Source organism: Corvus kubaryi, unplaced genomic scaffold, assembly GCF_017639235.1.
Source record: "Corvus kubaryi isolate FWS band 111438036 unplaced genomic scaffold, C.kubaryi_AGA036_p1.0 37300, whole genome shotgun sequence".
NCBI lineage: Eukaryota > Metazoa > Chordata > Aves > Passeriformes > Corvidae > Corvus > Corvus kubaryi.
In genome coordinates this window covers 5,800,379-5,827,071 of record NW_024581093.1, presented here as the reverse complement: position 1 = coordinate 5,827,071, position 26,693 = coordinate 5,800,379, and the positions used below count along the sequence as shown (strand labels likewise).

Sequence of the window (26,693 nt, the reverse complement as noted above, 5' to 3'; positions counted from 1 at the left end):
AAAAAAAAAAAAAAAAAAAAAAAAAAAAAAAAAAAAAAAAAAACGTACTCGAACTGCGGGTCGTAGGCGAAGCTGGCGCGGAAGAACCGCACCAGCACCACCCCCACACGACCCACGTACACAACAAGAAGAGCGAGCCCGCGGCCGGCCGCGGGGGGCTGCGGGCCGCCGCCTCGCTGCCGCACATCGCGCGGGGCCGCGGGGAGGAGGGCGGCGGGCGGCGCAGCCCCTGCCTGCTCGTGGCGCTGCGGCCGCGGAATGTGGAGGCGGAGCGGGAGCGGTTCTTCCGCGCCAGCTTCGCCTACGACCCGCAGTTCGAGTACGCGGAGCCGGTGCCCGCCGCCGTCCTGGACAAGTACGGGGCCGCCTCCGACCGCTTCGTGGCTCAGGTGAGGCGGGGCCGGGTGAGGATGCTCGGCCTGGAAGGAGGAGGAAGAGAAAGGAGGGAGCCCAGCCGGCCCGTGGGCTGGTGCGAGGGCGTGGGTATTCACATGCCAGCGGGATGTGTCCTGGTGGGACTGCTCCGTGGTGGGACTGGCCAGGAGATGGTGCATGGTCCTAGAATTCTGGCATGGTTTGGGTTAGAAGGGATTTTAAAGACCATCTAATTACCCCACACACCCTGCCGTGGACAGTGACATCTTCCAGTAGATCGGTTGCTCCAAGTCCTATCCAACCTGGTCTTGAGCATTTCCAGGGATGGGACAGCCACAGCTTCTCTGGGCAACCTGTACCAGTGCCTCATCACCCTCACAGGGAAGAATTTCTTCCTAATGTCCAACTTAAACCCACCCTTTGTCAATTTAATGCCATTCCCTCTTATCCATGTGCGTGCTTTCCTTCCCAGCTGCTTCCTGATCCCTCTCCCTTTAACACCTTTTGCATCTTGCTTTCAGCACCCTCACCCTATGATTTCTTAAACCTGTTCTTAGTAACCTCACCTACCTGCAGCAATGGTACATGCTCCGTGGGTGACATGGATCATGCTGGTGCTGGGTGATGCTGCCAGCATCCATACCCACTGGCCAGGCTGGATGGAGCTTTGAGCAGCCTGGTCTAGTGGAAGCCGTCCCAGCCCATGGAGGAGGATTGGCATGAAATTATCTTAAATGTCCCTTTCCACCCAAACCAGTCTGTGTTTCTATGATCAAACTGGCTCCTGCTTATGCTGACAGCTGTGCTCCATCGGAGACACCTTGCTGGTATGTTTTTGCACTTGCTGCTGTAGAAATAACTGTGAAGGAGCTGGAGCACATGGGTGACAGCATGGGAAGTGGTCCTTAGCGTGAATGACCTGGCGGTTGAGTCTGGCTTTTTTTTGGGAAGGCCTAAAGGTTGTCCAGTGTGGTAGCATCCTTAAGGCATCAGCAAACATGGTCAGTAATGATATTAATTGGTGTAGACTCCACTTAAGGAGTCTGTATTATTTTGCTTAACTGTTTCCATGGCTTATACCCTACTGAAATGTTTGTGAGTTTCTCTCTGCCATGGGGATGGCACTGAGAAAACAGCTCCTGGTCATTCAACAGGAGAGAAGAGGCAGGAGTGTGCTTTTAGGGTGCTCTGCCCACAAACAAGCCTTTTGTGGATGCAGGAGTAGAGCTGCTCTGTGCCTTCACCTCTTGCTTGGAGCTGGGAGCCTGGCCGTGTCCCAAAACCAGTTTGCACCTGGGAGTGAGCATCCTGCCTCAGGGAAGAGCATCCTTTCTGCCACATAAACAAGTGAGCAGATAAAAACCCCCTCTTATCCTGAATTCAGACTGGCACGCCAGAGGTGTTTCTTTGCATCTCTCAGTTGGGAATTCCTTGTTCAAATAACAACTTCTTCACTGATTTATTTATTGTTCTTTGAATGTTTACTTATTCCCGCATCACTGCCTGTGTCTCTGCCTGGATTATTATCCAGATGATTCAGGCCCTTTCTGTAAACAGCTTTCTAAGCAGTTTGTCATTCCTGGTGTGTGCCGTACCTCTGCCCCAGATAAAGTGGTGCCAGCGAGGCTCTTGCAGGGGAGACACTCTGACGCCTGCAGACCTCGCCAGCTTTCGGCATTTCCCTCCTGTGTTTTACTCCCAGAGTCGGGTATTAAATGAGTTGCTCAGAGCTCTTTCACCCTGTGCTTTCTCCTTTGGTGCAGCTGACTTGCAGCAGAGTAAAAGATGGATCATTCCGATTATTTTTCTCTGGGCAGTGCTTTGAGTGAGTGGAATTAAGGGTTTGTAACCACTGTGGATTGTGAAAGCTTTTGCAAGAGATATCAAGTGTTGAGTGTTTCTGCCAATGTTTTTCCAAGTGTTCCGGTGACGGTCCGATGGGACAGCATTCATGGCACTGTTCCTTTGCTCTTACCCTGCAGTAACCTCCTTCCAGTCTCTTTTATTTTGGGAAGCATTTTTCCTTGCCAGCTAACTCTTAGCTCTATAAACTGCTTTTATTTTCAAAGACCTTCATTGATCATAAATAAATGAGACGTTTTGCTAAGTCAGCATCCTTGGACACAAGCAGACAAACCAGCACCAGCTCCCTGCATGTGCTCTGCATGTACTTGGGGGGTTATTTTATTTTTTTAACAGAAAACTTAAATAAATCAGGAGGACTCTTCCAGCCCCGTGGAGGCTCATCATCCTGGAGATCACATCCCTGGTTTGTCATGTGAATTTGAGTGGCACCAGCACAGAGCTGGGGCTGGAGGATCTGTTATCCCACTGCATATGGTGGGTGCATGATTTGGGGATGCTCAGAACATTAAACTTGGAATCTCAGGAATTTTGCTTGCCAGGATGTGCTCTGAGGGTTGGGGAAGAACTCTTTGGTTGTCTTACTCCTGGGCACCAGCTGTGCTGGGTTTCTCTTGGCTCAGTGATTTGGGTCCCCTGGGAGGAGAGAGAGCAAGTGGCTGAGCAGAGGTGGGAGGATGAAAGGTCCTTTTTCTGCCGTGGTCAGCTGGAGGTACCTTGCAGTGCTGTAAAAATGAGCCTGATTATTCAGCAAAAAAACCCCAAAAAACCCTACCCCAACCCCCCAGAAAACAAAACAGACAACAGAAAAATTATGCACAGCTTCTTCTGGAAAGACACCATAAGTGACTTGAGAATAAAAACCAGCTGTGAAAACTGTCCAGGGAAGGAAAATCAGGACCTTCTGCAGGGATGGAGGAGGTTGCTGACCAGATGCAGACCTAAAGCCCCTCTTAGGATCATGAATTGTTTAGATGGGTTAAGACCCTTAAGATCAAGTCCAGCTGTTAATTCAGCACTGCCAATCCCACCACTAAACCGTGTCCCCAAGTGCCACATCTACATATTTTAAATACCTCCAGGGATGGTGACTCCACCACTGCCCTGGGCAGCCCGTTCTAGTGCTTGACAACCCTGTCCATGAAGAAATTTTTCATAATACCCAACTTAAACCTCCCCTGGCACAACTTGAGCCATTTCCTCTTGTCTTACGGGGTGTTGAATGATTTGAGCACCAGTACTGGTGGTGAGCACCCATCTCCTGATCCTGGGTAACTTCAGGGACTAGGGAGGGGCAACAATTGGTCCTGGGCTGGGAAGCTTGGCAGCAACCCAGCCAGGTTTGCAGATGCAGTAAAACTGCTGGAAAACCTCCAGAACTGGTTGAAAGTCATCTGCTTTGGATTATGTACTAATATAATATTAATATTATATTAATATTATATTAATATTATACTAATATATATTCCAATGATGGGAGAAAGTAATGGCTTGAAAATATCCACAATGGAAACACACCTTTTGGGGAGGAAATGTGCTAATAAATGTTCGTATTTTATAGATGCTCCATAAATGTTAATGTGAATAATGGAGCACGTGATGCTTTTATTAGAAGGCTGCTGGGCGTGCAGCAGGCTGGTGGTGCTGAGACTCTGTTTGAAGCAGCATCACTGCAGAGGGTGATGAATAGCATCACTGCTGAGCTTGGAATTTAGCCCTGGAGTAAGAAACTGGGAGTAAAAAGCAAGCTGAGAAGCCAGAGGTCTTTGTGCAAGCACCAGAGTTTGCAAGGAGAACTGAAAGCAGAAAAGATTGAAAATAATCATGGATTTAACCACACCGCGATGATGCAGTTTCGCTTCTGCTTTGCCCCATTCCCACAAGAGATGCCTGCAAGGGTGACAAAAAGCAGAAAGAATATGCTGTGGGGTCATGTTGATTGTATGAAGTGTCCCTCTGTCCTGGTGGCCACCTCCAGCTGGCTCAGTCTCCTTGGTTTTTTAGGTCTTGTAAAACCACATCACATTTTAGAGGCGTTAATCAGGGGTTATCTTCACTGGGTTTGTTGCACGTGGGATTTTAGGGTGTATTTATAAGTGGGGAGGTGTTTGTGCTTATGTTTGTACTTTCTGCGTGCCACAGGCCATCAGGATCATTCGTACTGTCCTGGAGAAGTACGGGACCTATGAGAGCTTTGAGGTCGCCACGGGCGGGAGGCTGCTGAGCAAGTGCCAGATCTGGTCTGTGATCCGAAAGTACATGCAGAAGGAAGGCTGTGTGGGAGAGGTAATCCGTGTCCCTCCTTTATCACTTGTAAAATACAGAAAAATATTTATTTTCTGATAAAAAGGACTCAGATTAAGAAATGTTTTGGTTACAAAGAGGAAACTTTTCTGCTCTGAGCAGTGGTGTCCTTTCACCTCCAGCTTCACCATACCCTGGCTTTAGGACATGGGTGCTGGTTCCCCACAAACGTCCTGTGATGTTTTCCATGTGTATCTCCCTTCTGTGCTCGAGAGAGAGGGAGGAGCTGCTGCTTGACTGTGTGGCCATGCCAGGAGCCTTTTGCCATGTGCATGAGGCATCAATTACTGTCAGGAAATCATCTCTTGCTGTTGGCAGTGGGAGGGCAGACTTCTCCAACAGCTGCCTTAACCCACATGTCCTAAAGCAAAGCCAGGGGAAGAGATTTCCTGCTGCCCTGCGAGGTGTGCTGCGTTATGGTGCTTTGAAACCCCAGGCTCGGGTTTTAAGGCTGGGAAATACATGGTTAAGATACAACAGTAGCCATTTGGGATGGAGCCAGGGGAGAAGTTCAGCATCTCTTAACCTGGTTTCTCTGCACCCCGCACAGCATCCAGCATGGGACATCCCACAGCTGCCGTTAAGGAGCTTTTTTTTCCCCTTATGCCAGCAAGGTGTAGGCAAAACACTTCCACTGTCCTGGGTTCAAGGTCTGAGAAGGATTTCTGGACCTGGCTTTGCGTGGGTTGGCTTGCATGGCTTCCTGGGGCTGTTGGCTGCAGGGCAGGGACTGTGCAGTGCTGGCTGGGGTGGGGCTGCTTGGCCAGACTCTATTTCCTACCTCTGATTTTTCACCTCTGTCTCCAAAGAGAGTTATGATGAGCATTTCTCCAAAGCATCACCTCGCCCAGTGGTACCCAGTGCATTCCATGCATGCAAAAGCAGGAATGAGTGGTCCCCTGAGGTCCCTCCTGCCCAAGGACGTTCCTCCTCAAGCACCCTTGGTTTGCCCTGATGCCTCGTGAGGGTGTTCCTCGGATGTGGATTTGGCACCTTGGTCCTCCTAAGCCTTTGCTTGGGACAGAAAGGATTTCTGCAGATGTTTCCCTATAATTCATCTGCCTTTGAGTGCCCAGAGCCAGTTCCAATACCCAGCCAAGCAGCTGCCAGTCTTACACACCTGCACTTATAACTTGATAGTTGAGCTCTCTCTCTTAGGTTTATTAATTGATTAAGTTCAGCTATTCTCTTCTTCATTAATTGAGCTCTGGCTAGGCAGAAAGCCATCAATTTTCTTACATATTAGTGTACAACTGGCATCCTTCCAGCCCTGTGTAATTGTCTCTGTGTTCAGAGCTATTAGGAGTTGGACTCAATGAACCTCGTGGGTCCCTTCCAACTCAGGACATTCTGTGATTCAAGGCAATGCAGGGTTCAGTCACTGTTTGCACATCAGTGTGGCTGTTTTATCTGGGACTTTTGATAAGTGCTCTTAAAACAATGAAAGCATTGGTTTGTTCCTTTCTATCCATTGGAAATTTTGCTGGATGTGCCTGGGGTAGGGAGGAGAGAAGGGTTTCACCTGCCCTTGATACAGCGATGTTGGCAGAGCTTGCTCCCTGTACAAGACCAACACTTGTTGAAACTTCTGCATCACTGATAATCTCACACCCTGTCGGGGAACTGGGTGGTTTCAGGCGTGTATTTCCCTCCCTGCACCTGTATCTCTGATTCCTGACTTTCACCATCTGTGCCCTGTCTGTTCTGCCGTGCCCTTTGCTTCCCTGATATGCACTAATCGTGATGGCTTGCTTAAAAGAGAAGAAACTCGTGTGGGGATAGCAGTAGCCCAGAGCACGAGCAGCTGGTGCGTCCCTGCCCACAGGCAGTCCTGGCAGGCAGCGTGGCCAGGCTGGTGGCAGCCACTGCAGCTGCCCTTTGTCCCCAGCACCGATCGGCGAAGGCAGGATCCCGCTTCCAGCACCGCAGGCAGCGCGCTCCTGGGTAAGTGTTCATGCTGAAATTAACTTTGTGCCCTCAAAAGCTGCTTTGTCGGGGTCCGAGCTGCAGATCCTGAAGCTCTTCTGCTTTTCTTCTGACTCAGGACAGACGTGATGCTGCTGGAGGTTTCCATATGCATTTCAATGGGCTCACAGCTTGCAGCAGAGAAACATCTGGCCCCACTGGTAAGTGCTGCATGGCAATCCCTGGGGTTGTGGAGTGTTGTCAGCCTAAACAGTGTCTCCTGGGATCCCATCAGTGGTGTCCCTCTACCTCTGAGCTGCTTGCTCAGTGTCAGAGGTCCTGAGCAGTGCCGGGTTGCTGGGGAGAGACAGGAACCTACACCCCGGTGCCATGGGGACCACCAGAAGCCTTCCCTTGGTTCCTTGGGATGAGCTCTTTCTCCATCAGTGCATTCACAAAAGCTGAGCAGAAGCATGGACCACAAGGATGCACTGGGAATGCTGCTCAGAATGAGAGAGCTCACAGACTGAGAGATGCTGCTGCTCCAGAAGAAGGATTTTGGCTGGAGTTGCAGCCCTGGTTGTATCTGCAAAGCTGGAGGGTCCCTAAACAAGGCTAGTGGTGCTGCTCAGCAGGATGGGCTGTTGCAGCAGGAGAAGGGCTGCAGTGGGCAGTGTAAGAAGCTGTGGTCTCTGGCAATGCCCAGAGTCCCTTTCCATTGCTCCTGGATGGCTGGTTCTACACAAGGAGTCAGAGGTGAACTGGCAGCTCTCTTCTCAGCATTGGAGGGATTCCGTTCCACGCTGGTATATTTTAACCCAGGTAAGCAGTTGCACTGTAAGTATTTTATGCTGTTTGTTTGCTCAGCGGTGGACTCTGTTAGGTTGCACTTTTGGCTTTCATAATTAATAATAATAACAATGATAATAATAATAAATCTGAATTAAAGCAAACCAATTCAGTCTCCTCTCTTTTTTTTAATAAGAGAAGAATTGTCATGTGGTAACATGTGCATGTGTTTTCATCCTGAAGAGTGTCAGCTGTGAAATGATAGATGGTTTGTGGAGTTAATAAGTATGTAGGGGATTTTGATTGCTATCCTGAGGTTTGCCACTGCCAAACCTCTGATGCAAGAGTTCCCAGGGACCATCTCCTTTGGTGATGCTGCTGCTTTGAGTTGCTGCAGATCTGAAGTTAGGTAGTCAGAAAGTGCTGTTTGGCTGGCACATTAACTCATGGAGGGCAGCTCTCTTGGCTCCAGCACCTGTGATAGCCAGGTTTCTCAAAATACCAGTTTTGCCTGTATAAAGATGCTGAGTAGTCCTGCACATGTAGTGCCCATCCCTGCTGTGAATTGTGGCCAGCACACATGGTTCCTCCTGTGAGGGTGGACTGGCATGGACTCATCCTCACTGTTCATGTCTTGAAGCCTCAAATGGGAGAATCTGTGGAAGAGTCCATGAAAATGGAGCCAGAGCTTTGGATCCTTCAGGAGATGTTTCTTGGGGGATGCAGAGCCATTACAAAGCAGGTGCTGTTGAGTGTTCAGAGTGGGATTGTTTTGATGGCCAGAGTTGCTGCCCCATCCCATTGCCAGTGGGGATGCAGAAGGGGGACCAGGCAGGTCTCCAGAGGATGTCCATCCTGTGTAGCCACAAAAGTGTGGGGAGCCCCTGGGAACAAGCCAGGGAGGGTGATGCTGGAGCCAGAGGGATGCTGGAGGAGGCTGCCTGCTCCCCCACAGTGCCTGGTCAGCTTTGTTGGCTGTAAAGAGATTAAAGGAGCTACTTCATCCCTGCATGAGATCATCTCTCTCCTCTCATTATCCCCCCCACCCCCAATGGCTCTTCCTGTCTGCCATTCCTCTGGGGAGCTGCAGCACAATCCAGTGATGGTGCAGCAGTGCCAAATGGTGCCATCCGTGGTGTCAGTGGGTTTTTCTGACCATCTGCCACCATCTCAGCCTCTGCTGAGAGCCAGGACCCTGCTGATAGCCATTGCCTCCTCCTCCTTCTTCTGCAGGTGGTGGTGCAGCTCACCGATGACCTCCTGTCCCAAGCAGTGATGATGGTGGAGGACAGCCGGCCCACGCTGGCCATCAACCTGGCCGGAGCCCGGCAGCACTGGCTGGAGGGGATGCTGCGCCACGAGATAGGTCAGTGGGGGGGGGCCTGTGGGTGGGGGGCAGAGTGGGGAGATGCTGTGAGCATCATTGGGGTAACGCCCTGGGGCAAGGCAGTACGCACAGGTCCTGCAAGGAGGGATCCTCGAGGGTGACTCCTGGGCAGGTTTTGGAAGGGGCTGAGGCCACCTGGATCCCTCACTGCGTGCAAAGCAGGGGTGTTGGGCACCCGCCTGTTTATCTGTGTCCTGGCCTCCCCTTGGGCACTGGAGCAAACAGATGTCCCATGCCATCATCACCAGCCGAGACTGGAGCAGGCACTGATGGGTGCTGGGATTTGGCCCCAACCCCAGCGACTTGGGATGGGTAGGGTGGGAGTCGGGCTCTCTGGAGCTGTGGCTGATGGCACTCACTCCTGTCCCCCCTCCGCAGGCACCCACTACATCCGGGGAGTCAACAACACCCGCCAGCCCTGGCACAGCTCCGAGGGCCGCAAGCAATACAGCCTGAAGCCTGCCAACCCCACGGAGGAAGGCTTGGCCAGCCTGCACAGTGTCCTGTTCCGCAAGCAGCCCTTCCTGTGGCGGGCAGCCCTGCTCTACTACACCATTGAGCGGGCCAGCCGCCTCTCCTTCTCCGCCCTCTTCCAGGACCTGGAGCAGTATGTGCAGGATGCTGGTGTCCGGTGGGAGTACTGTGTGCGGGCAAAGCGGGGCCAGACGGACACCTCACAGCCAGGTACCACTTGGCGGGTGTGAATTGAGTTTTGGGAGGAATTTTATTTATTTATTTTCTTTGTCTGTTTTTTAAGAAAAAACAGAGGGTTGGTATGTTCTGCTACTGTGTGGGTTGAGCATCACCAGTCCTGTAGGTTGTGAGTTGGCACAGGCAGACAGAACAGGCACAAACTTATGGCTAGAACACAAAGAGTAAATTTATTTTCATTACCTTGCTAATCGGGGGAACCCCAGAGCAACACCCAACACCTGGGCAGAGGAACACAAGATCAGAGGATCACTAGCCTGCTGTTCACAGGCTTATCAAGAGTTCCACCCAGGTGCAAGGTCACTTGAGCAATTTACAATCCTCCAGATCAGTGTTTTGCTTTTAACTCTTTCCTCCCAACACAGCCACAGCAGCCAGTCCCTGCATCCCTCCCCATCCCCAGCACCACTCTCCCTGTCCCATGGGAGCGACTCACACAAGCTCTTGGGGAAGCAGCAGGCAAAGGAGAGGAAAAATGAGCGTTACTGTGGATACATCTGGATGCTTGCAGTGGTTTACCCTTAAAAAAAATACTTGGGAAGAAGCGTGAGAGTAATCCAGTGGGGTTGGTGGCTCTCACTGCACCCAGCTGCCTCCCCAGCGCTCATCCCTTGGGACCCAGCAGTCCTGAGCCCTGGCACACTTGTGGTCAGTGCCCTCATTCTGGTTATTGTGGTCAGCAAACGTTCAGGCAAGTGGAGGGCCGTGGGAAGCCAGGAGCCCTCTCCCAGGCATTTTCTGCTGTTCCAGGCTGTTTCAGTAAGGACCAGGTGTACCTGGATGGGATTCTCCGCATCCTGCGCCATCGGCAGACCATTGACTTCCCACTGCTGGCTGCACTTGGAAAGGTAAGAGCCAGGGTGAGGGTGGGCAGGGAGTGGCTGATCTCACCATCCCATCCCAAAGCTCACTTGGGCTCCCTTGATCTCATGGCTTCCCAAAAACCAGCCCTCACCTGGCACCCCTTCAGCTCTTTGCCTTTCCCTGGGCTTATGGGTCTCTGTGTAGCAGGGGAAGGCTGTGCTGGGTAGGATGCAAGGAAGGACAGGACAATCCATAATCCTCTGTAGGAGACCTTTGGGAAGAGGCTTAACCCAGCAGGTTAAGCCTTTCTGGCCCTTGGCCACAGCAGTCCTGCTGTCACCTGTCCTTGCAGTGACTGAAAATTACCAAACCCACAAATCCTTGCAAATCCCACACTCCCAGCAGCTCTTCCACTGCCTCCCCACAGCCAGAGGGATGTTTGGGCAGTTGGGGGGGGTGAGCCAGGGGGGCTGCAAGGGGACCAGATGCCCCCCATGGCACCTGCCAGGGTTTAGGAGGGAGGGGACTGACCCCATCTCCGTGCTTCCCGCCAGGTCTCCTATGAAGATGTGAATCGGCTGAAGAAATTTGGGGTCCTGGAGAAGGCCCGCATCCCCCATTTCATGCAGGATCTGGAGCGGTACATGAAGCAGCTGGATCACATTGTCACCACCAATGGCCTGAATGAGGAGGAGCTGGAGCAGCTGCTGCCTGACTGAGGGGCACCTCCCCCAAACCAGCACCCCAAGGGTGTAACTGGTGCTGTTTATTGGGTATTTATTGGGGCTGGAGCAGAGGGCAGAGCCCGAGGCGGGCGCAGTGCATGTACCGCTGTCTAGGGTAGCGCGGCCGAGGGCCCGTGTGGTTGTGTTGATGTGTCCCCTACATCGTCCCTGTGTATTTTGGGGACGGCTGTGTGGCTCCACGTGGCTTTGGGGAGCCAGAGAAGAGGGTTCAGGGGGAGCGAGGGCGGAGCTGGGGCACTGTGCTGGTCCCCAAGTGCAGAAGGCTGTGCTGGGGGAGTTGCAATGGGGGCACTTCCATAGGGTACTGGGAGTGCTCCCATCACTGCGCAGGCACCTAACCTGGGGCCAGCAGGCGGGGCTGGGGGCTCTGGGCTGTGCCTGGCAGGGAATAAGGGCTGGACTGCACCCACAGATTGCCCCAAGGATGCCTTTTCTGCTCCCTGCCCCTTCCCTCATGTCCCCGACCAGCAGCAGGACGGACTTTAATCCCCCATTACCAATCTCCACCCAGCTCTGCACCCCAACTACAGCCACCCTGCCTGGCTTTGAGGACTCAGGGTGGGGATTGGGCTTGATGTTAGGAAAAAGTGTGTAATAAAGGTGACATAATGGAAAAGACGTGTGGGCAAAAGGTTGTGGATAGCATCAAAAACCAGCCTGGCACCACTGTGAACACCCACTGTGCCTCTTGCTGGCACAGGCAAAGCTGTGTGGTCTGAGCTGGTGCGTCAGGGGCTGGAAGGAGTCATGGAGTGTGACAAACAACATACTGGGCAGGGACATCAGTAAATCAAAGCAGGCAAAAGTAAAAACTGCCATGAGCTGTTCCTGGTCTCTTAACACATGAACTCTGCAGCCGTCATGGCCCCCCTGGGAGTACAGTCTTAAAAAAACAAAACAAACCAAGCCAACCCCACAGCTTCTTGTCTTACATCCCACTGAGCTCCTACAAAGGTAGCACAGGCCAATCTGTGGCTCCAGTGAGTTCAGGCTCAATCCCAAAAGCTCCAAGTTTGGCTGCAAGCCCTGTTCACAGCATCCCCAGCTGCCCCTCACTCCTGATCCTTCAGGGCAGCTGCAGTTTCTGCACAGGGTGCAGAGGCTGTGGCAGGCAGGGCAGCACAGACCAAGCTTGGGAAAGGGAGGAGAGCACTTACCTTTGGGGATTCTGCTCCCCTCTGGTCCAGCTCTCCAAAAATATGCTGGCACTTTTCACAGCTCCCCTACATGAACCCACTGCCAGCACGGTCCATTAAGACTCTGCTCTTTAATGTATTATTTCCTCCAACATTGCACTCCCCAACCCTGAACGCGATACAGCACTGCTTTAAAAAGATATTTACACACATCCCAGCATCACCCCCTTGTCAGCCCAAGGAGCAAGGCCTCAGCCTGTGCTAAGACCCAACCAGAGGAAGTCTCTTGCGGCCTTTTTGGTGGAATGGCAGCAGTGACAGAGGGCAACAGAGCTACTGTGGTGGTTTCGGATTGGTTTTGGTCACATCCCTGATGAAATAACAGCATGGAGATGGGAGAGGGTGTTGATCTGTCCCCAGGCAGGGCTAGAAGCGCTTCATCTGTCGGCGTTCCTGTCGGCGCTGCTTCTTCTCGTTTGGCTCCTGAGCGGCGGGCGAGGACTCGGCTGTGAACCAGGGCCCCAGGATGTTCACCCACAGAAGGTAGAGAGCGCGCCCCGGAGCCTGCAAAACACACGTGGCACAAACTCGGTCACTCTGGGAACAGTGCTGGCAGAGGGGGTGCTGTGGGCAGTAGGGCCAGTCCTTCTGAGGAGGACAAAGCAGCTGGATCAGAGGCATCTCAGGGTGCACGGAAATCAAAGGCAGTGGCAGGCATCCAAAATAAATGGCCTGAGTTCATGTCGTGGCTGAGGAACATATACAGTCCTCAGGCTTCATACACGGAAATCCCAGCAATCAGGTCTGAATTACCCAGAGGGATCCAACTGTCCAGACATTCTGCCTCTCCTTCCTTTGGAAAATACACCCACATTTCTCTGAATTTATTAAAAAAGCAATCCAGATGGTCTCCAGGGGACAGCCAAATCTAGGCTGCCCTCTGCCAGGCCAGCTAGAGAGAAATTTGTGGGTGAGGACTGAAATGAGATCAAGGACTGAACTGAGATAACCTTCCAGGCTCCCACAATTGCCTTCTGTACCTTTGTGGGATATCCTCAAAGCAACTGTGGGATTTTTTAACTAAATGGAGATGTTTTTCTCCTTCTGCACAACCAGTTTTAGCTGGAGGCACATGAAAAATGTTTCAGGAGCAGAAAGAGTTTGGTGTTATGTTATGGGGAATGAAAGTTATGGGGAATGAAGTTATGGGGAATGAACTGGGAATCCCCAGTTATGGGGAATGAAAGCCTATAGCATTTTATCTACCCAGAGGCACAGTGTCCAGCAGATCCCAGCCTTGGTCCATGCTGAATGGATGAAAAAGCCAAACAAGAAGAAATACTGTTTGTTCCAGACACAGAAAGACTCTGTGCACCAAGACAGCTTTGATCTGCCTCATGTTGCTTGTTGCCCTTTCATGGGACCAGAGGGAAAGACAAAGGCCAGCCTAGTTTTTGCGTGGTTTATTCACAGGGATCACGACTTCTTTGCTTTGTGTGGCCTCATTTTTAACAAGATTTGACAAAGAGATTAAAAAACATATCAGAAAATAGTTCAGGCCTGAAACAGGACACTGAAATGAAATGGATAAATAATGTCCTCCATCCTGAAGACAGGGAAAAACAACAGTGCAGAGCAAGATGGGAAACAGCAGGGCTAGGGCTTACCAAGAGCCAGAAGTACCAGATGTAGAGCGAGAAGCAGCTCAGCACTTGGACTATAGCTGTCAGCAGGATCACATCCTTGAGGTGCCTGAGGGAAGAAAAGCAAAGCATTAAGCTTTCATTCCAACCCCTGCCAAACACGGCAGCACAGTCTCCTCTGCCAGCACAATCTGCAGCTGCTCTGCCAGCACGGTCTGCACTGCCTCTGGGGAGCGACCCTGCCCAACCCAGGGACTGTCCCTGCGTTTTGTTGTCCCTGCTTTGCCACACACAGTTATCGAGAAGAATCAGAGCAGTAAACAAACAACAACAGCAAAATACTCTGATGAATTAAAAGAGATGAACTCCCTCTGAAAAAAGAACATTGAGAAAGCTAAGGAATTGCTGGGGGCTGGAAATCAGCAACAAAACCACCCCCCACCCCCACAGCTGAAACAGCAGCCAGCACTCACTGATTTGACACCTATCATGACATGAAGTGTAACTGCTCACGACTGGCTGTGCCGAAGGGAGCCATTCCCTGTGCCATTTCACAGGCTGACAGACACACTCGGGGTCACTGCAGGACAAGCACACCGCAAGCTGAGCTACAGCAACAGACAGCTCCTCCTCCCCTCCTGCTTATCTGACTCCGGCTCTTCCATGCCAGCCTGAGGCATAGCTGGGAGCAGCTTTGGAGGGGAATAAGCTGCCCGCACCTCAACCACCACCCTCAGGGGATCTGACACCCAGGAGAGGTAAACAGGTATTAGTTTTTCAACACAAGCCTTGGGGAGTGCCATGAAGGTTTAGAAAAAAGGCCAACTCTCACTCTGGTTAAATCATCTGCTGGAATAAAAAACCCTTGAGTCACATCCAAGAACAGATAAGAAAACAAAGGCAATGGCAAAAACAACATTGACTCAAGCACTGCAGAATCCACCATTAACAGCTCTAGCACAAGACACTAAGGGTTCAGTGACCTCTGGTATTACCAGAGGCCACAGACGGGCGAAGACAGAGCTCCCACCAAACCCAACTCTCCCAGAGACCAGCAGGATGGGCCATCCTCAACCCCAGAGCAACACAAAGCATCCATTTCAGCGACAGAAAGCATGAGAGAAATGCCATGAAATCCAGAGTGCTCCAGAAGAAGCTCCAAAGGAGCAGCATTAATCAGCTGCAGCACAGGCAGCTGAGAGGCTGGAAAACATCCACTGCTTTCTGAAGTAACTGCTAGCCTAGGGTGGTTCCCTGATCCCCAGAGAGGTAATTTAGAGGTACAGGGTAAGGATGGGAACTTCAGCTCTGAAGGTTTTGCTTTTAGAGCTCTGCCTCCCGTGTTTTGCATAGCCCATGCCTCAGATAAGCATTAATTCATTTTAATGTGTCATAAACCCTACCCCAACTGCTCAGGCAGAAAAACCTCTCTGCCTCAGTAGCAAGGGAAGCACATCTGCAACCAGGACTGCAGCAGTGCTATGGCTGTGCCTGTCACCTTTTCACAGCAGGTACTGGGATCCCTGTGCTGCCTCCTGTCAGTCACTTCCCCTGACAGCACCATCACACACACAGAGGGCAGTTATCAGGCACTCTGTCTCAGTGCCTTCCACAACTCCCAGAGGCATCTTCCACAACCAGGAGCACACCTCAAACATCAAACTTCTGTATTTTCTCTCTTTGACTGTCCCACATTGTGTTTCACTAAAAAGGTATTCAAAATATTTCGCAATTCCACTCTAGAGAGCCAAACCAGTGTAAAATGGGAGAAAAACACTTGGCTGACCAGCATGGAAATGAAGAGGGGGGTCAAAGCACAGCTCACAAGTCACACCCCCTCTCCTCCTGGCCACCTTGTCCCTCGTCTGAGTCTCCTGCACCAGACATCTCAGTCACTCCTGCTGCAGGCAGAAAAGGTACCATTCCACCAACCCAAACACACCATGAGAGCTCATTCTGTGCAGAGACAGCAGGTTCTGTTCCCCACTGCCTGCTGATAACATCCCCAAGCAAAAATCAAAACTTATGTTAATAAAACTATATACATCAATGTATGACCCTGACAGCATGAGAACACCTGACACAACACAGAGGGCTCAGCTGGAAATAAGGCTCCACTGTGCTTCTTCAAAAGCCTGGCAGCAAGGGAAGGACAGAGGTAAACCTGGAACTGCAGGCCAAAGACACGGGAGGAAGGAGCCAAGGACCCCAGCACCTTGCTGAGCACACACTGAAGATCCCCAGCACAGGCTGGGCCAACGGGCAGAGGCTGAGGGCAGGGAGGATAGAGAGCAAAGCCCAATGTGTCCACAACTACCTGGCAATTTTCTATAACTAGTTTGAGGCTTGCTGCTGGAAAACACGTAAATCTAGAAGGTATTTCTGCTGTACCAGTGCTGCTGTCTCCTAATTTTATTCAGCAGCGCTTTGCAGGAATTACTACAGTGTTTCCTACAATACTGTGGCATTCCTTGACCAAGAAAAAGACAGTTTTGCCAAGAACACAGGCAAACACTTGGTGCTGTCTGCAGAGAGACATGAAGAATGCACAAGCGTGGGGCACAGAAGTGGCTGAGGAGGTGACAGGAGCTGGCTGAGATAGAGGGGAGAATTTTTAGTGTGTAGAGTATTTCAAGCCATGATGAGTTCGCAGCCAGGATAGGGTAACTGGCAGCACGTGCCCTTCTGCTCTGTCAAGCATTACCTGCAATGCCAGTTTAAAAAGAAAATACATATCACTGTGTGCTGCAGCAGTGTGCACGTCAGTGCTGTTTGTTAACTAAAAGATGATTGTAAACTGCTCCTGCTGAACCCTTTGTAATCCCTTACCTCTGCAGCTCAGCCCTATGGACAGTGACCATGCCAGGTTGACACACCCACCTGGTGGCTCCTGACTGGGGCACACCAAGCCGAGTATTCAGGTAATAAGGACAGTTAAGGTACACGCTCAGAAAAAATGGCTACAGACTTCCAGCTCCCCTCATGCCCATGCCAGTGGGCAAGCTGAGGCGGGGAGCTGAGGCCCAGCCTTCTCCTCGGCGGCCTCTCCTGGCTCTGCGTGCACGCTCAGGCAGCAGGTCCTGCTCACCTGGACTCGTGTGGGTGTGGACACTCACTCTGCCATCCCCTGCTCCATATTCAGATCAATTCCCCCGTCAGCAAGGCTGCCATCGTCTGTGAAAGACGGCTTTGCCATGGAGTTCATGGACCGGTAGCTGGTGCCGTAGACCACCAAGCTGAAAAGGAACGCGACCTGCAACAAAGAAACCGCTGTCAGCCGCGACAGCCACGACCCCGGGGGCCTGGGGGCCATGAATGAACCTCAGCCCAGGTGCCCCCGCCGGGGCAGAAGACGGTGCCCGGCACTCACCCACGTCCAGGCGGAGGCGGCGGAGTAGAAGATGACCAGGTTCACCACGGCGTAGATGGCCTGTGGAGAGAGCACGGCACGGCTTTCCCTGTCTGCCCGCTCCCGCCCCGGTCCGGCCCCGCGCCCCGCCGGGCTCTCCCGGCCGCACTCACGGAGGCTCCCAGGATGATGCGGAGGTAGAAGCGCAGCGTCTCCCGGTTCTCCTCGAATATCTGCTTCTTGCCCTTGGTCCCCGCCTTCCCCTTGGGCTGCGGAGCCAAGAGAGGCGGTCAGCGTCTCCCCGGAGCCCGGACCCCGTAACCCCGGCCCCGCACTCACCGCCATGGCCGCGTCGGCTCCGCGCTCTGCTTCCCGTGACGCGGCGGAAGCGGCGGGACAGAGCCCGGGGCCGGCGGCCGGGCCCGCCTCGGGCCGGGAGGGGACGGCCCTGCCTGGGGGCCCTCCCACAGAATCGTAAAATAGTGACGTTGAAAGGGGTCGTGTGGTCAACATCTCTGCTCAAGCAGGGTCATTCCAGAAATGGGTTTTGAATATCTCCAGTGAGGGAGACGCCACACCCTTTCTGGGCAACCTTTCTGTTCCTTTGTGTTACTACCCGCACAGCGAAGAAGTTCTTCCTCATTTTCATGTGGAACTTCCTGTGCATCAGTTTCTGCCCGTTGCCTCTTGTCTTTTTGCTGGGCACCACCGAGCAGAGCCTGGTCCATCCTCTGACACCTCCCTGCAGATACTGACAGACATTGATGAGGTCGTCTCAGTCGACTCCTCAAGGCTGAACAGCTCCCTCACTTTCCTCCTAAGAGAGATGCTTCAGACTCTTAATCATCTTTGTTGCCTTCCGCTGGACCCGCTTTGGGAACTCTATGTTTCTCTTGTACCGAAGAGCCCAGGCTCACGTTCCCCTCGGTGGGCCTGGGGACACACACATGCCAAGTCCTCGGGGGGTTTCTCTGCTTCCCATCCCCTGGGAACCTCAAGGCCTTTCCCCAGCCCGACCCTGCGCAGCCAAAGGATTTGGGGTGCTGATGTCAGCCCTTCCCATTTCAGCTCCCCTCACAGCCCCTTGGCCAGCCTGTGCCCATCACCTCCCCTTGGCTCTTGGAGGTCTCCCACAGCACTCCAGCTGTGCTGGGGTTCTGCACAGCCTTTGGCCTGCATTCACCATAGCTTGGCTGCCTCCTGGGAGATGGTCTGACACGAGGTGAGAGCTGAGGCTGCAGACCCTGGCCTTGTAGGGCAGCAGCCTCCCAGACACTGCCTTTGCCAGCCTCATCTTCCCATGGAACAGCCTCTGTAGGACCAGGATGCTGCTCTCCAAGCTGGAAGCCCTAGAGGCACCAGTTCACTTGCAGGAGCTGAGCCTGTCCAGCATATGACTGGGACTATCCACAGTGCTCCGATGCCTTCCTAGGCTGGAAATGGCCTTAGCTGTAGTCTTAGCTGTAGGGAACTCAACTCTGAGCACGCGCCTCAACACCAGGAACAAGATCTTCTTGCCAGCCATCCTCCCAGCTTCTTCATGCCCAGCTCCCACAGTGCTGCCATCCCAGCCTTACCCACTTCGGCCCCTTTTGACCCTCAGTCAGTCTGAGGCCTTCCCCAGACCTTTGGAAAGGACACAGCTCTGAGCTCTCCACAAGCGTTTATTGTCCCAATACACAGGAGGCAGAGGCACAGCTGGATCCCTGCTGACCTGTGGCTGTTAGCACAACACCCTTGGGAGAAGCTGCAGGCACAAGGAGGTGCAGGGCACTGGGATGGGGGCTGTGGGGCTGGGGAGGAGGTAGCTTGTCGTGGTGCAGTAGTGCAGCAGCATGGCTGAAGTGTGCAAGTATCTGCCCCAGGTGGGGGAAGGCACCAGGATTGGCACGATGGGCTGACCGGGGTCTCCTCCTCACACCAGGCCCAGCTGAATGGTGCTGGGAAAAGGGGGCTTGTACCCTAAACACCCCCATTTCAGGACAGTGCAGAGGGCTCAGCAAAAACACCTTTCAGTGCAGGAGGGACATGGCAGGGCAGGCACATTATGCCCTGGAGATGCCAACTTAATGGAAAGGTGTGTTCTACCCTTTTTCTAACCACTCTGTTGTCCAGAAAGGATCCCCTACAATGATGGTGAAAGTGAGGCAGTGCAGATTCGTACCTTTGTAGTGTTACTCGCCCTCCAGCTATCCCAGGGCTGCCTGTACCTTTATTCCTGCCCACATCCTTACCCTCTCTGCCCAAAGCCTGGCTGAAGTGTGGGGGAATCAGTGCCATCACAAAGGGGTTTAACTGTTGGTATTTCATCTCACCCTGCCCACGGCAGTGGGACAGAACAGCCAGGTCACCCCCCTCGAACAGGAGGCTGATGCTCCGTGGCTCATTCCCATGCTTTTGCAGGAGAGCAGGACACAGGCAGGAAAGGGTGGGACACCCAAGCCCCCAGCCAGCACCTGGGCTTGTCCCTTTGGGCCAGAGATGAAGGACAGAGCCTGGAAGGAGGGGTTTGATTTTGAGGGGCATAGAGGGTGGGGACAGGGCACGGGGAGGAATTCACTGCTCTGCATGGCTGAAGTCATAGCAGAAGTTTAAGTTGCTGGGGGGCTTTGGGACAGGAGGGGGATTGTCAGGAATGCTGACGTTCTCCAGGTCCAGCAGCCGCAGCTTGAGCTCCATGGACAGCAGGACATCGAGGTCTGTTTGCGTTCGCTCACTTGTCATCTCCTTGCCCAGGAGCACATTCAGCCCATCTGTCCAGAGGCAGAACTGGGGAAGCAGAGCACAGGCATGTCTGGCACCGGCCCTGGGCAGCCAGAGAGCCCATCTCCCCCCTGCTGTGGCTTCCACCCCCAGGGACACACACGACTCCCTCCCCTGCCTGCTGTCCCCTGGCAAGGACATCTCTGTGCCTCCCCAGTGGGCCCTTGGAGCTCACCTCGTACCGGGTGGGGGCAATGAAGTTGAGGCAGTATTCCTCCATGTCGTGCACAATGGAGAAGGCCAGCTCCAGGACATCCTGCAGGGACAGCACAGGGGGTAGCTGGCTGCTCAGCTGGACTCCTCCCAGCCTCGGCGGGGTTCAGGGCAGGAGCTGCCCCCAGACTCCTTCTCTGCACTCCAGGAGACCCAAGAGGTCTCTGTCCATGAAACCACCCAACTTGCCACCATGCACCCACCCCCAAAACCCATCCCCAGCTGGACAGGATGTGGTGTGAGGTGCTGACCTTGTTCTGCTTCCCGGAGCTCTTCTCCTTTGTGTGTGGACACTCTTTCCCCACCAGCAGCATCTTCATGTCTGCCACAGGAACTGGGGCAAGTGGAAGAGCTGTGAGCTCCCTTTCCCTCCTCCTGTCCCTCTCCTTCAGGTCCCCAGTGAGCAGAGTCCAGTACAGCCCAAGTGTGGGGACTCACAGCCATCCACAGCTTGGGGTGGGGGGCTCAAGCCACTCTGCAGCTCCCTTTGGGAAGCCAGTCTGCCCCAGCCTAACTCCCACAGCTCCCAGTCCCACAATACCAGCAGACACTGGGGCAGCCACACAGCAGCCAAGCAGAGGGGCAATTCCACCTTAAGGCAGTCTTAACCTGGGGGTTATCAGAGGGCTCCCCTCCCTCCTTCCCACTCTCTCTCCATCACCTACTTTTCTCTGGTAGGCTCTCGATGGGGGGAGACTGCACCCCCTCCTCCACATCCCCATAGTGCAGCACCTTGTGGTTGGGGGACAGGCGGCAGTACCACAGCTTGTCTGCAGCAGAAGAGCCACAGGAAATGCTCAGCCTCCCCTTGCAGAGATGCCCTTCCCAAGGGGGATGGAGCTGCCCCCTTATCAGCACTCCCCATTTCTCCCAGCCCACGGGTTAGCCCACACCAGCTGTCCAGGGAGTCAAGCATTCTACTCCCACAGATTAATTGGGACTTCCCCAGTGGCAGGGGACATGGGAATAAGCCTCTGCCTCCCTCCCAAGCCCCCCACCCTGCAGCAGGGGTCTGGCACCCACCCTGCCTGCGGCGGCTGCTGATCTTGCGGAAGAGCGTTCCCTCACAGAGGTGCAGCAGGCGCTGCTGTCGGATCAGCTCCAGGAGCTCTGGCTTCAGCTTCTCCCTCAGCTCCCTGGGGTGAAAGCCAGCAGAAGAGGAGCACAGCCATTTCAACAGGTGCTCGCTGACCTCCCAGCCCCATAGCATTGTCCCTGCCTCGGGCCCCCATCACAGCCTCACTCCCTGCCCACAGCCCACTCACAGCACAGGCACAGCCAGCGTCTCCTCCTGGTGCAGCCGCTCCGTCTGCCGCAGCTTCAGGATCTCACTGTAGTTCAGTGCATTCACTCTGGTCTTGAATAGCTCCAGGGATGTGGGCTTGAGGGACAGGGTCCTGGTGATCTGCTCCCGCACCACCTGCATCACCTGCCAGGCCCAGGACACCAACTTCAGTTTGGCTACACTCCCCAAATCCCTGAATTTGTGCTCCCATCCAGGGAAGAAGCATCCCCCCTCACTTTGTCAAAGTCCTCCTGGGTTGCTCTCATCTCCTTCCAGGTCTTGTTCACCAGCTGGATGCAGATGCAGAACAGCTCTTCAAAGAAATGATCCTGCCCGAAGAACATAGGGTAAAAGGCCTGAGCCGTCTCCGAGCCTGTGGTGAGAAGGACAGATTATGCCAGACTCCCCGGTTTTTCCAGGGGATTTAAGTGTCCAGGGGAACCTGGGTATTTCCCAGCCTTACATCCCCTTCCCATGCTGTTGGCCATGCCAGAGCCTGGTGGCCACATGGATGCAGTCCCCTGCCCGGGCAGCTTGTCCCCCAAGCAGCAGGGCAGGGAGGACAAGCTTGGGCACACGTACATGGCTCTCCAATGTGCAGGATCTCGCAGAGGATCAGGGTGAGCTGGATGCTGCTTCGAGCAAAGGGACATTCGTGTTTGTCTTCCCGGCTGCTGTTCTCGAGGACAAACTGGAGAAGAGGGCCATGACTTCATGTTACATGGACTTGGAGGGCTGCCCCAACAGTGGGTGTCAGACATGCCATGCTCCTCCTGCATTCCTAGTCGAGCTGTCCCCCCCGACAGGAAAAGCCATCCCTAAAAAAGTGATCCACTCTTCCCAAAATCCAGCCCCAGCCTCCTCTTTCCCTTGTGGCAGTGTGGGAGCGGGTCACAGGCACTGCGGGTTGGAGCATGGCTCATGCCTTTGTTGTTTTGCTCAAATTGCCCCAGTTTGCTTAAGGCCTGGAAACCAAGCTGTGAGCAAACCCCTAAAAATTATGGGGACCCTTCAGAGGGACTGGCCTCAAATGGCTTCTCCTATCCACAGGGAGGACTCGCCTCCATCTGAAACAGAGCAACAGTAGGACACTTGCCTGGCTGTGGCCAAGGACAGATCACAAGGAAAGGAAAAGAAGGTCGAGATCCACCAGCCCCTCTCCACCAGGGAGTTCCCTGGGAGAGCACAGCACCCACCCTGCTGTAGGCATTAGGGGTGTTCCTGGAGAAATACACCATGTTGTCCAGGGCAAGGAGTCCTGGTGGGGCACGGCGCAGATCCTCTGCAGGGTTGCTGTTGTTCTAGGAGGACACAGAGGATGCAATTTAGCAGCTGCTGCTTTGTTCTTCGAGCAGCAGTGTCTTCCCAACACAGCCACAGGGCTGGCCTTTGAGTCCCAGCAGCTCCACAGCACTCGCTGTTCAGGAGTGGGAGATAGAAGGGAGCAGAAGGGAGATACTGCATGGTGGTCCATCAGCATCAACAGGGATACCAGGCTTAGGGGAGCCATCAGAAGGTGCCACCAAGGCCATGTGGTGGAGCCAGCATGGAGCTGGGGAGGGGATGCAGGGGGGACGCACCATGAAGCCCAGCTTGCGGAATTCCTTGGCACACAGGGATCGCCGGCGCTCGGTGCTGAAGCTGCCAGTGGGCACCTCGCTCTCCGACTCAAAGGCAGTTTGGCGCAGGGACTGGAGGAGATCCCGCTGTTCCTGGAGGGAGAGTGGAGAGAAGGGGATGCTGGTGAGCCCCGCAGAAGCAGGTTCTCCCAGGACAAACCCAAATGTGTTGGGTTCACCCAAATGTGAACTACTTCCACAGGTGGAAGAGACCGGGTCCAGACTTGCAAGGAGAGTACTCCCAGACCTGTGAGTAGGGATCCATGGATGTTTTCATGCGATGCTCGCACAGGTTGAGGCTGACAGACTGCAGCACATAAAGGTAATGGGCCATTTCATCCCCCAGTGGCTCGGAGCTGTGGATGATGTTCTACAGGAGATCACAAGACAGAAGGTTCCCCCATGCTGCTGCTTCCAGTCCAAGCACAGGACCCAACAGCCAAATCCCAGCAGGTCCTGCTGCTCAAAGGGGTGTTGGGAAGTGGGAAGCTCCCCTTGGGGTTGGGCAAGACCTGTGTGCACTGAACTGCAGGCAGACGGGGGTGCAACCCTGGGCACGTGGGTGCCAGCAGAGCAGCACCCACAGGCATTATCAAGGAAGGGGTATGGGGCACACAGGCAACCCAGCCAAGCACGGTCATCAAAGGTTGGGGCTCAGGGGACAGGGCCTGGGGAGGAAGGACAGCGAATGAAGCACAGAGCAGACCCTTGCACAACCCCAACTCCTCACCTTGTGGATAAACTGCCTGAGGTTCTTCTCCCTCAGGTAGTCCATCATCTCCTAGGAAAAAAAAGGCTGTGAGATATTCCCCAGATCAGCACACCACCATTTCCCCCCAAAAAAGGAGGCGGCGGAGTGAGGACACAGACTTTAAACATCTCTGGGCTCTTCTTGCAGCCCTGCCATCCCAAAGAGCACAAACCCCACAGCAGAGGACCCAGCTGCCCAAGGTCCCATCACAGGGATGCCCCCACCCCTGAGAGCTCAGATGTGCCAGAGGCTGGGCCATCACAATCACTGTGCCACCACCGTGATACTTCTGTCATTTGAGACAAAACTCCTGACAGCTGAGGGCTCTCAGCAGAGCACCCCGGTGACAGAGGCACTGTGGTGCCTGACTCTGCAAAGCCACCACCCTGCCATGGTGCCCCTCACCCGCCGCTCAGCGTCGGTCGCGCTCAGCAGCAGTGCAATGAGCAGAGCCATCGCCTTCAGCTGCAGCTCGGCATTTGTCCTGTGGGAGGAAGAGCAGGAGCATGTGAGAGTCACCAGCTCTGAGGATGGGGGCAAATGGTGCTCTGGCCTCTCCACTTACGCCTGCAGGTGGGTGAGAAGACGGTCCAGTGTCACTTCTTTTTTGACCAGCTCAAAGAGGAGGCGGCTGGTAGGCACCATATTCTCCAAGATAGACAAGGAGAGCTGCTGGATAGATGCATCCACTGCATTCATGTTGACGTAACTCACTATCTATGAGACGCAAAACCATCTGTCAATGGCAGGCTGAGCCTGGGGCACAAGGACAACAGGGAATCCCACAGGCACAAACTGTGGATACTGCAGAAGACTCTTACCTTCTTGATGAAGACTGTACTAAGATTTTCCCAGGAAACAAAGTCATGCTCCATCAGCTCTGTGAAGGCTTTCAGGGTGTGAGCCAGCATCTCCCCTGTACTGGAGGGACAGATGAACAAATACAGTGAGGATGGCTCCAGGTACCCCACTCCAATCCTACAGTGGTGTCTGTGCAATTGAACATTGATGGGCATGTTAGAAACAGCTAGAGAGGAGAGCAGTGAGCAGGAGAAAGGAAAGAGACTGTTGGGTAAGAAAACAGACTGTCACTTAGTCATCCCAGGAACTTGACTTCCCCAGGAAGTCAAGGCAGAGGAACTTCAGTAGTTGGAAAGCTGCATCACCATGGTACAAAGATCACTGCAGACAAGCCCTCGGTAAAGCTGAACCACCCCATATCTCTCCCCCAGCTTCCAAGAAACGTGCTGTGTTGCTTGGTTCCACATTCTCTGTGTGACAGGAGCTCAGGGGAGCTGCACCATCACATCCTGAAAGAGTCACACAGGCACTGGTATTTGGCAACCAGGGTGTTCTCGAGATCCCTGCAAATCTCTTGCAGCTAAAACCTCAAGACAGAGGGATCATTCAGGGTGGCAGAAATGAGGAGCAGCACTGGGGGCCAAGATGATCTCAGGAGGTTTCCTTGTAGCAAACCCCATGAGGCTACAGATAACCCAGCCAGAGAAGGGATGGAAGGTTCAAGTCTGGGCACATTCACTAGGAGTCAGGACTGCATATCCCTGGGGACCTTCCCCCCGGCTGCCAGCGTGCAGGGACACAGCCACAGTACAGGCATCAACAAGTCAGGAACACAAATAGTCCACTCCAACGCCCAGCTTGGAGCTCATGCAGCAGGGAGAAGAAAAGTCAAGGAGTGCAAGGAAAGTCCCGTCCTGATACTCACTCATTTCCTTCTTCCACAATAGAGTAGATTTGCTTCAAGCCATTCCTGCTGATGAACTCTTGAGCAAAGGTAACATCCTGGGAGAGGCCTGCAAGCTTCTTCAGTGAGTGAGTCTTCACATCCACATTCTTGCTCTGGATCCCAGTGTATAGCCGCTGTGCTTCTTGGTCCTACCAGGAAGGAAAGAATCAAGCCAAAGGGGCTCATCGAAAGACAGCGAGAAGCTTGAAGGTGGCTGTAAGAGCTGAAGTGCAAGTTTTGGAAGGAGTCTCAGGCTAGAGCAGCCCCAGTGAGGAGCTGGACCAAGAAACAGAGCCACCAGAGCAGAGACCAGGTGGAGCTGAGGACGGAGGTCAAACTGGCATGACACCAAGAACACTCAATGAGTTGGCCCACGCATCCAAAACATTTCAGGATATTTAGTTTCTCTTCAAACTCCCCCAAGCTCTGCCGAGGGAAAATGAAGGCTGAGACATGTCTCCTGCCTGTATTATTTCTGCTGGGTCTGAGGCACGGAGAATAGCCATCATGAGCTCAAGTCACCGAGGGAGTCAGAAGCAGAGGGCTTGGAGCACCCACTGCAGGGGCACGTCCCACCAGAGCACGCAGCGGAGGAGGAGATAGGGGGGCAGAGGGATGTACCGGGGAGGTGGTCAGCCGTAAAATGCTCCCGTTCTTAATGTCCCTGCGGTTCTGAAAGGAGAAAAGGAGCCGGTGAGCCGGTGGGCGCTGCAGCGGCGGGGTCGGGGGCTGAGGGGTGTCTCACCGACTCGGTGATGTAGGTCTGCCGCCCGTCCGCGTACTGCAGGGCGTAGCGCTCGGCGTTGGGCAGGCTCCACCTGTGGCCACGGGCGGCCGGTCACAGCCCCGTTCGGCTGGTGCCGGCAGCCACCGGGTCACCGCAGCCCGGTCACGGGCTGTCAGGACCTGTCACGGCGCGGTGGCAGGCAGCGAGTGCGGTACTCACGCATCACAGACGTCCTTGAGCACTGAAGCGAGCGGCTTGCTCTGCGAGAGGGAGGCCGGCCGTGAGCTGGGGTGGGGGGCCCGGGGAGGGGTGCGGGGGTGCCGGGCAGTACCTGCTGGAGCTCGATGAGCTGCGGGATGGCTCCCACCATCTGGATGGCGATCTTCACCACGTCCTTGGGCGGCGGCATGGCTCCCGCGGCGGCTCCGCACCGCCGGCAGTTCCGGGTTGCTGCCGCCGCCGCCTCCCCTCACGAAGGGCCCGGCCGCCGCACCGAGGCCTTGTGCCACCACCCCAGCCCCGGGCAGGCCCGGCCCCCTCACCTGAGCTGACGCGGGTGTGGCAGGACCCACCTCC

General features: G+C 54.1%; 3 protein-coding genes across 6 annotated transcripts in view; 1 reads left to right on the top strand and 2 right to left on the bottom strand.

The window, feature by feature from the left end:
* Positions 1 to 11,500, top strand: part of KIAA0895L (KIAA0895 like) — a 12,911-nt gene extending 1,411 nt beyond the window's left edge. The window contains exons 2-9 of the mRNA XM_042027740.1: positions 129 to 389; positions 4,381 to 4,524; positions 6,302 to 6,486; positions 6,587 to 6,668; positions 8,470 to 8,602; positions 9,002 to 9,307; positions 10,085 to 10,182; positions 10,693 to 11,500. Of these exons, the coding sequence (XP_041883674.1) occupies positions 129 to 389; positions 4,381 to 4,524; positions 6,302 to 6,486; positions 6,587 to 6,668; positions 8,470 to 8,602; positions 9,002 to 9,307; positions 10,085 to 10,182; positions 10,693 to 10,857 (1,374 nt within the window). The 3' untranslated portion in view covers positions 10,858 to 11,500. The remainder of the gene's footprint in view (positions 1 to 128; positions 390 to 4,380; positions 4,525 to 6,301; positions 6,487 to 6,586; positions 6,669 to 8,469; positions 8,603 to 9,001; positions 9,308 to 10,084; positions 10,183 to 10,692) is intronic.
* A 636-nt stretch (positions 11,501 to 12,136) lies between these two features.
* On the bottom strand, positions 12,137 to 17,457 carry TMEM208 (transmembrane protein 208). The gene is made up of 6 exons (XM_042027260.1): positions 17,352 to 17,457; positions 17,186 to 17,281; positions 17,034 to 17,093; positions 16,780 to 16,916; positions 13,688 to 13,772; positions 12,137 to 12,584 (listed from the first exon to the last, which is right to left on the bottom strand). Exons 1-6 carry the CDS (start codon positions 17,355 to 17,357, stop codon positions 12,447 to 12,449), a joined length of 522 nt encoding a protein of 173 aa, XP_041883194.1. The 5' UTR covers positions 17,358 to 17,457; the 3' UTR covers positions 12,137 to 12,446.
* A 1,201-nt stretch (positions 17,458 to 18,658) lies between these two features.
* Positions 18,659 to 26,668, bottom strand: ELMO3 (engulfment and cell motility 3). Of its 4 annotated transcripts, XM_042027251.1 has the most exons (20): positions 26,449 to 26,666; positions 26,337 to 26,377; positions 26,136 to 26,208; positions 26,012 to 26,062; positions 25,370 to 25,539; positions 24,465 to 24,564; positions 24,209 to 24,360; positions 24,049 to 24,127; positions 23,623 to 23,673; positions 23,140 to 23,262; positions 22,854 to 22,985; positions 22,470 to 22,574; positions 21,856 to 21,964; positions 21,510 to 21,646; positions 21,254 to 21,417; positions 21,012 to 21,124; positions 20,654 to 20,758; positions 20,240 to 20,322; positions 19,951 to 20,031; positions 18,659 to 19,781 (listed from the first exon to the last, which is right to left on the bottom strand). In XM_042027251.1, exons 1-20 carry the CDS (start codon positions 26,524 to 26,526, stop codon positions 19,569 to 19,571), a joined length of 2,160 nt encoding a protein of 719 aa, XP_041883185.1. In that variant the 5' UTR covers positions 26,527 to 26,666; the 3' UTR covers positions 18,659 to 19,568. The 4 variants fall into 4 exon arrangements, with proteins under 4 accessions (XP_041883185.1, XP_041883186.1, XP_041883187.1 ...); XM_042027252.1 differs by lacking the exon at positions 20,654 to 20,758 and having other exon boundaries at positions 26,449 to 26,668; XM_042027253.1 differs by lacking the exon at positions 21,856 to 21,964 and having other exon boundaries at positions 21,510 to 21,602; positions 26,449 to 26,668.
* Positions 26,669 to 26,693: the final 25 nt, after the last annotated feature.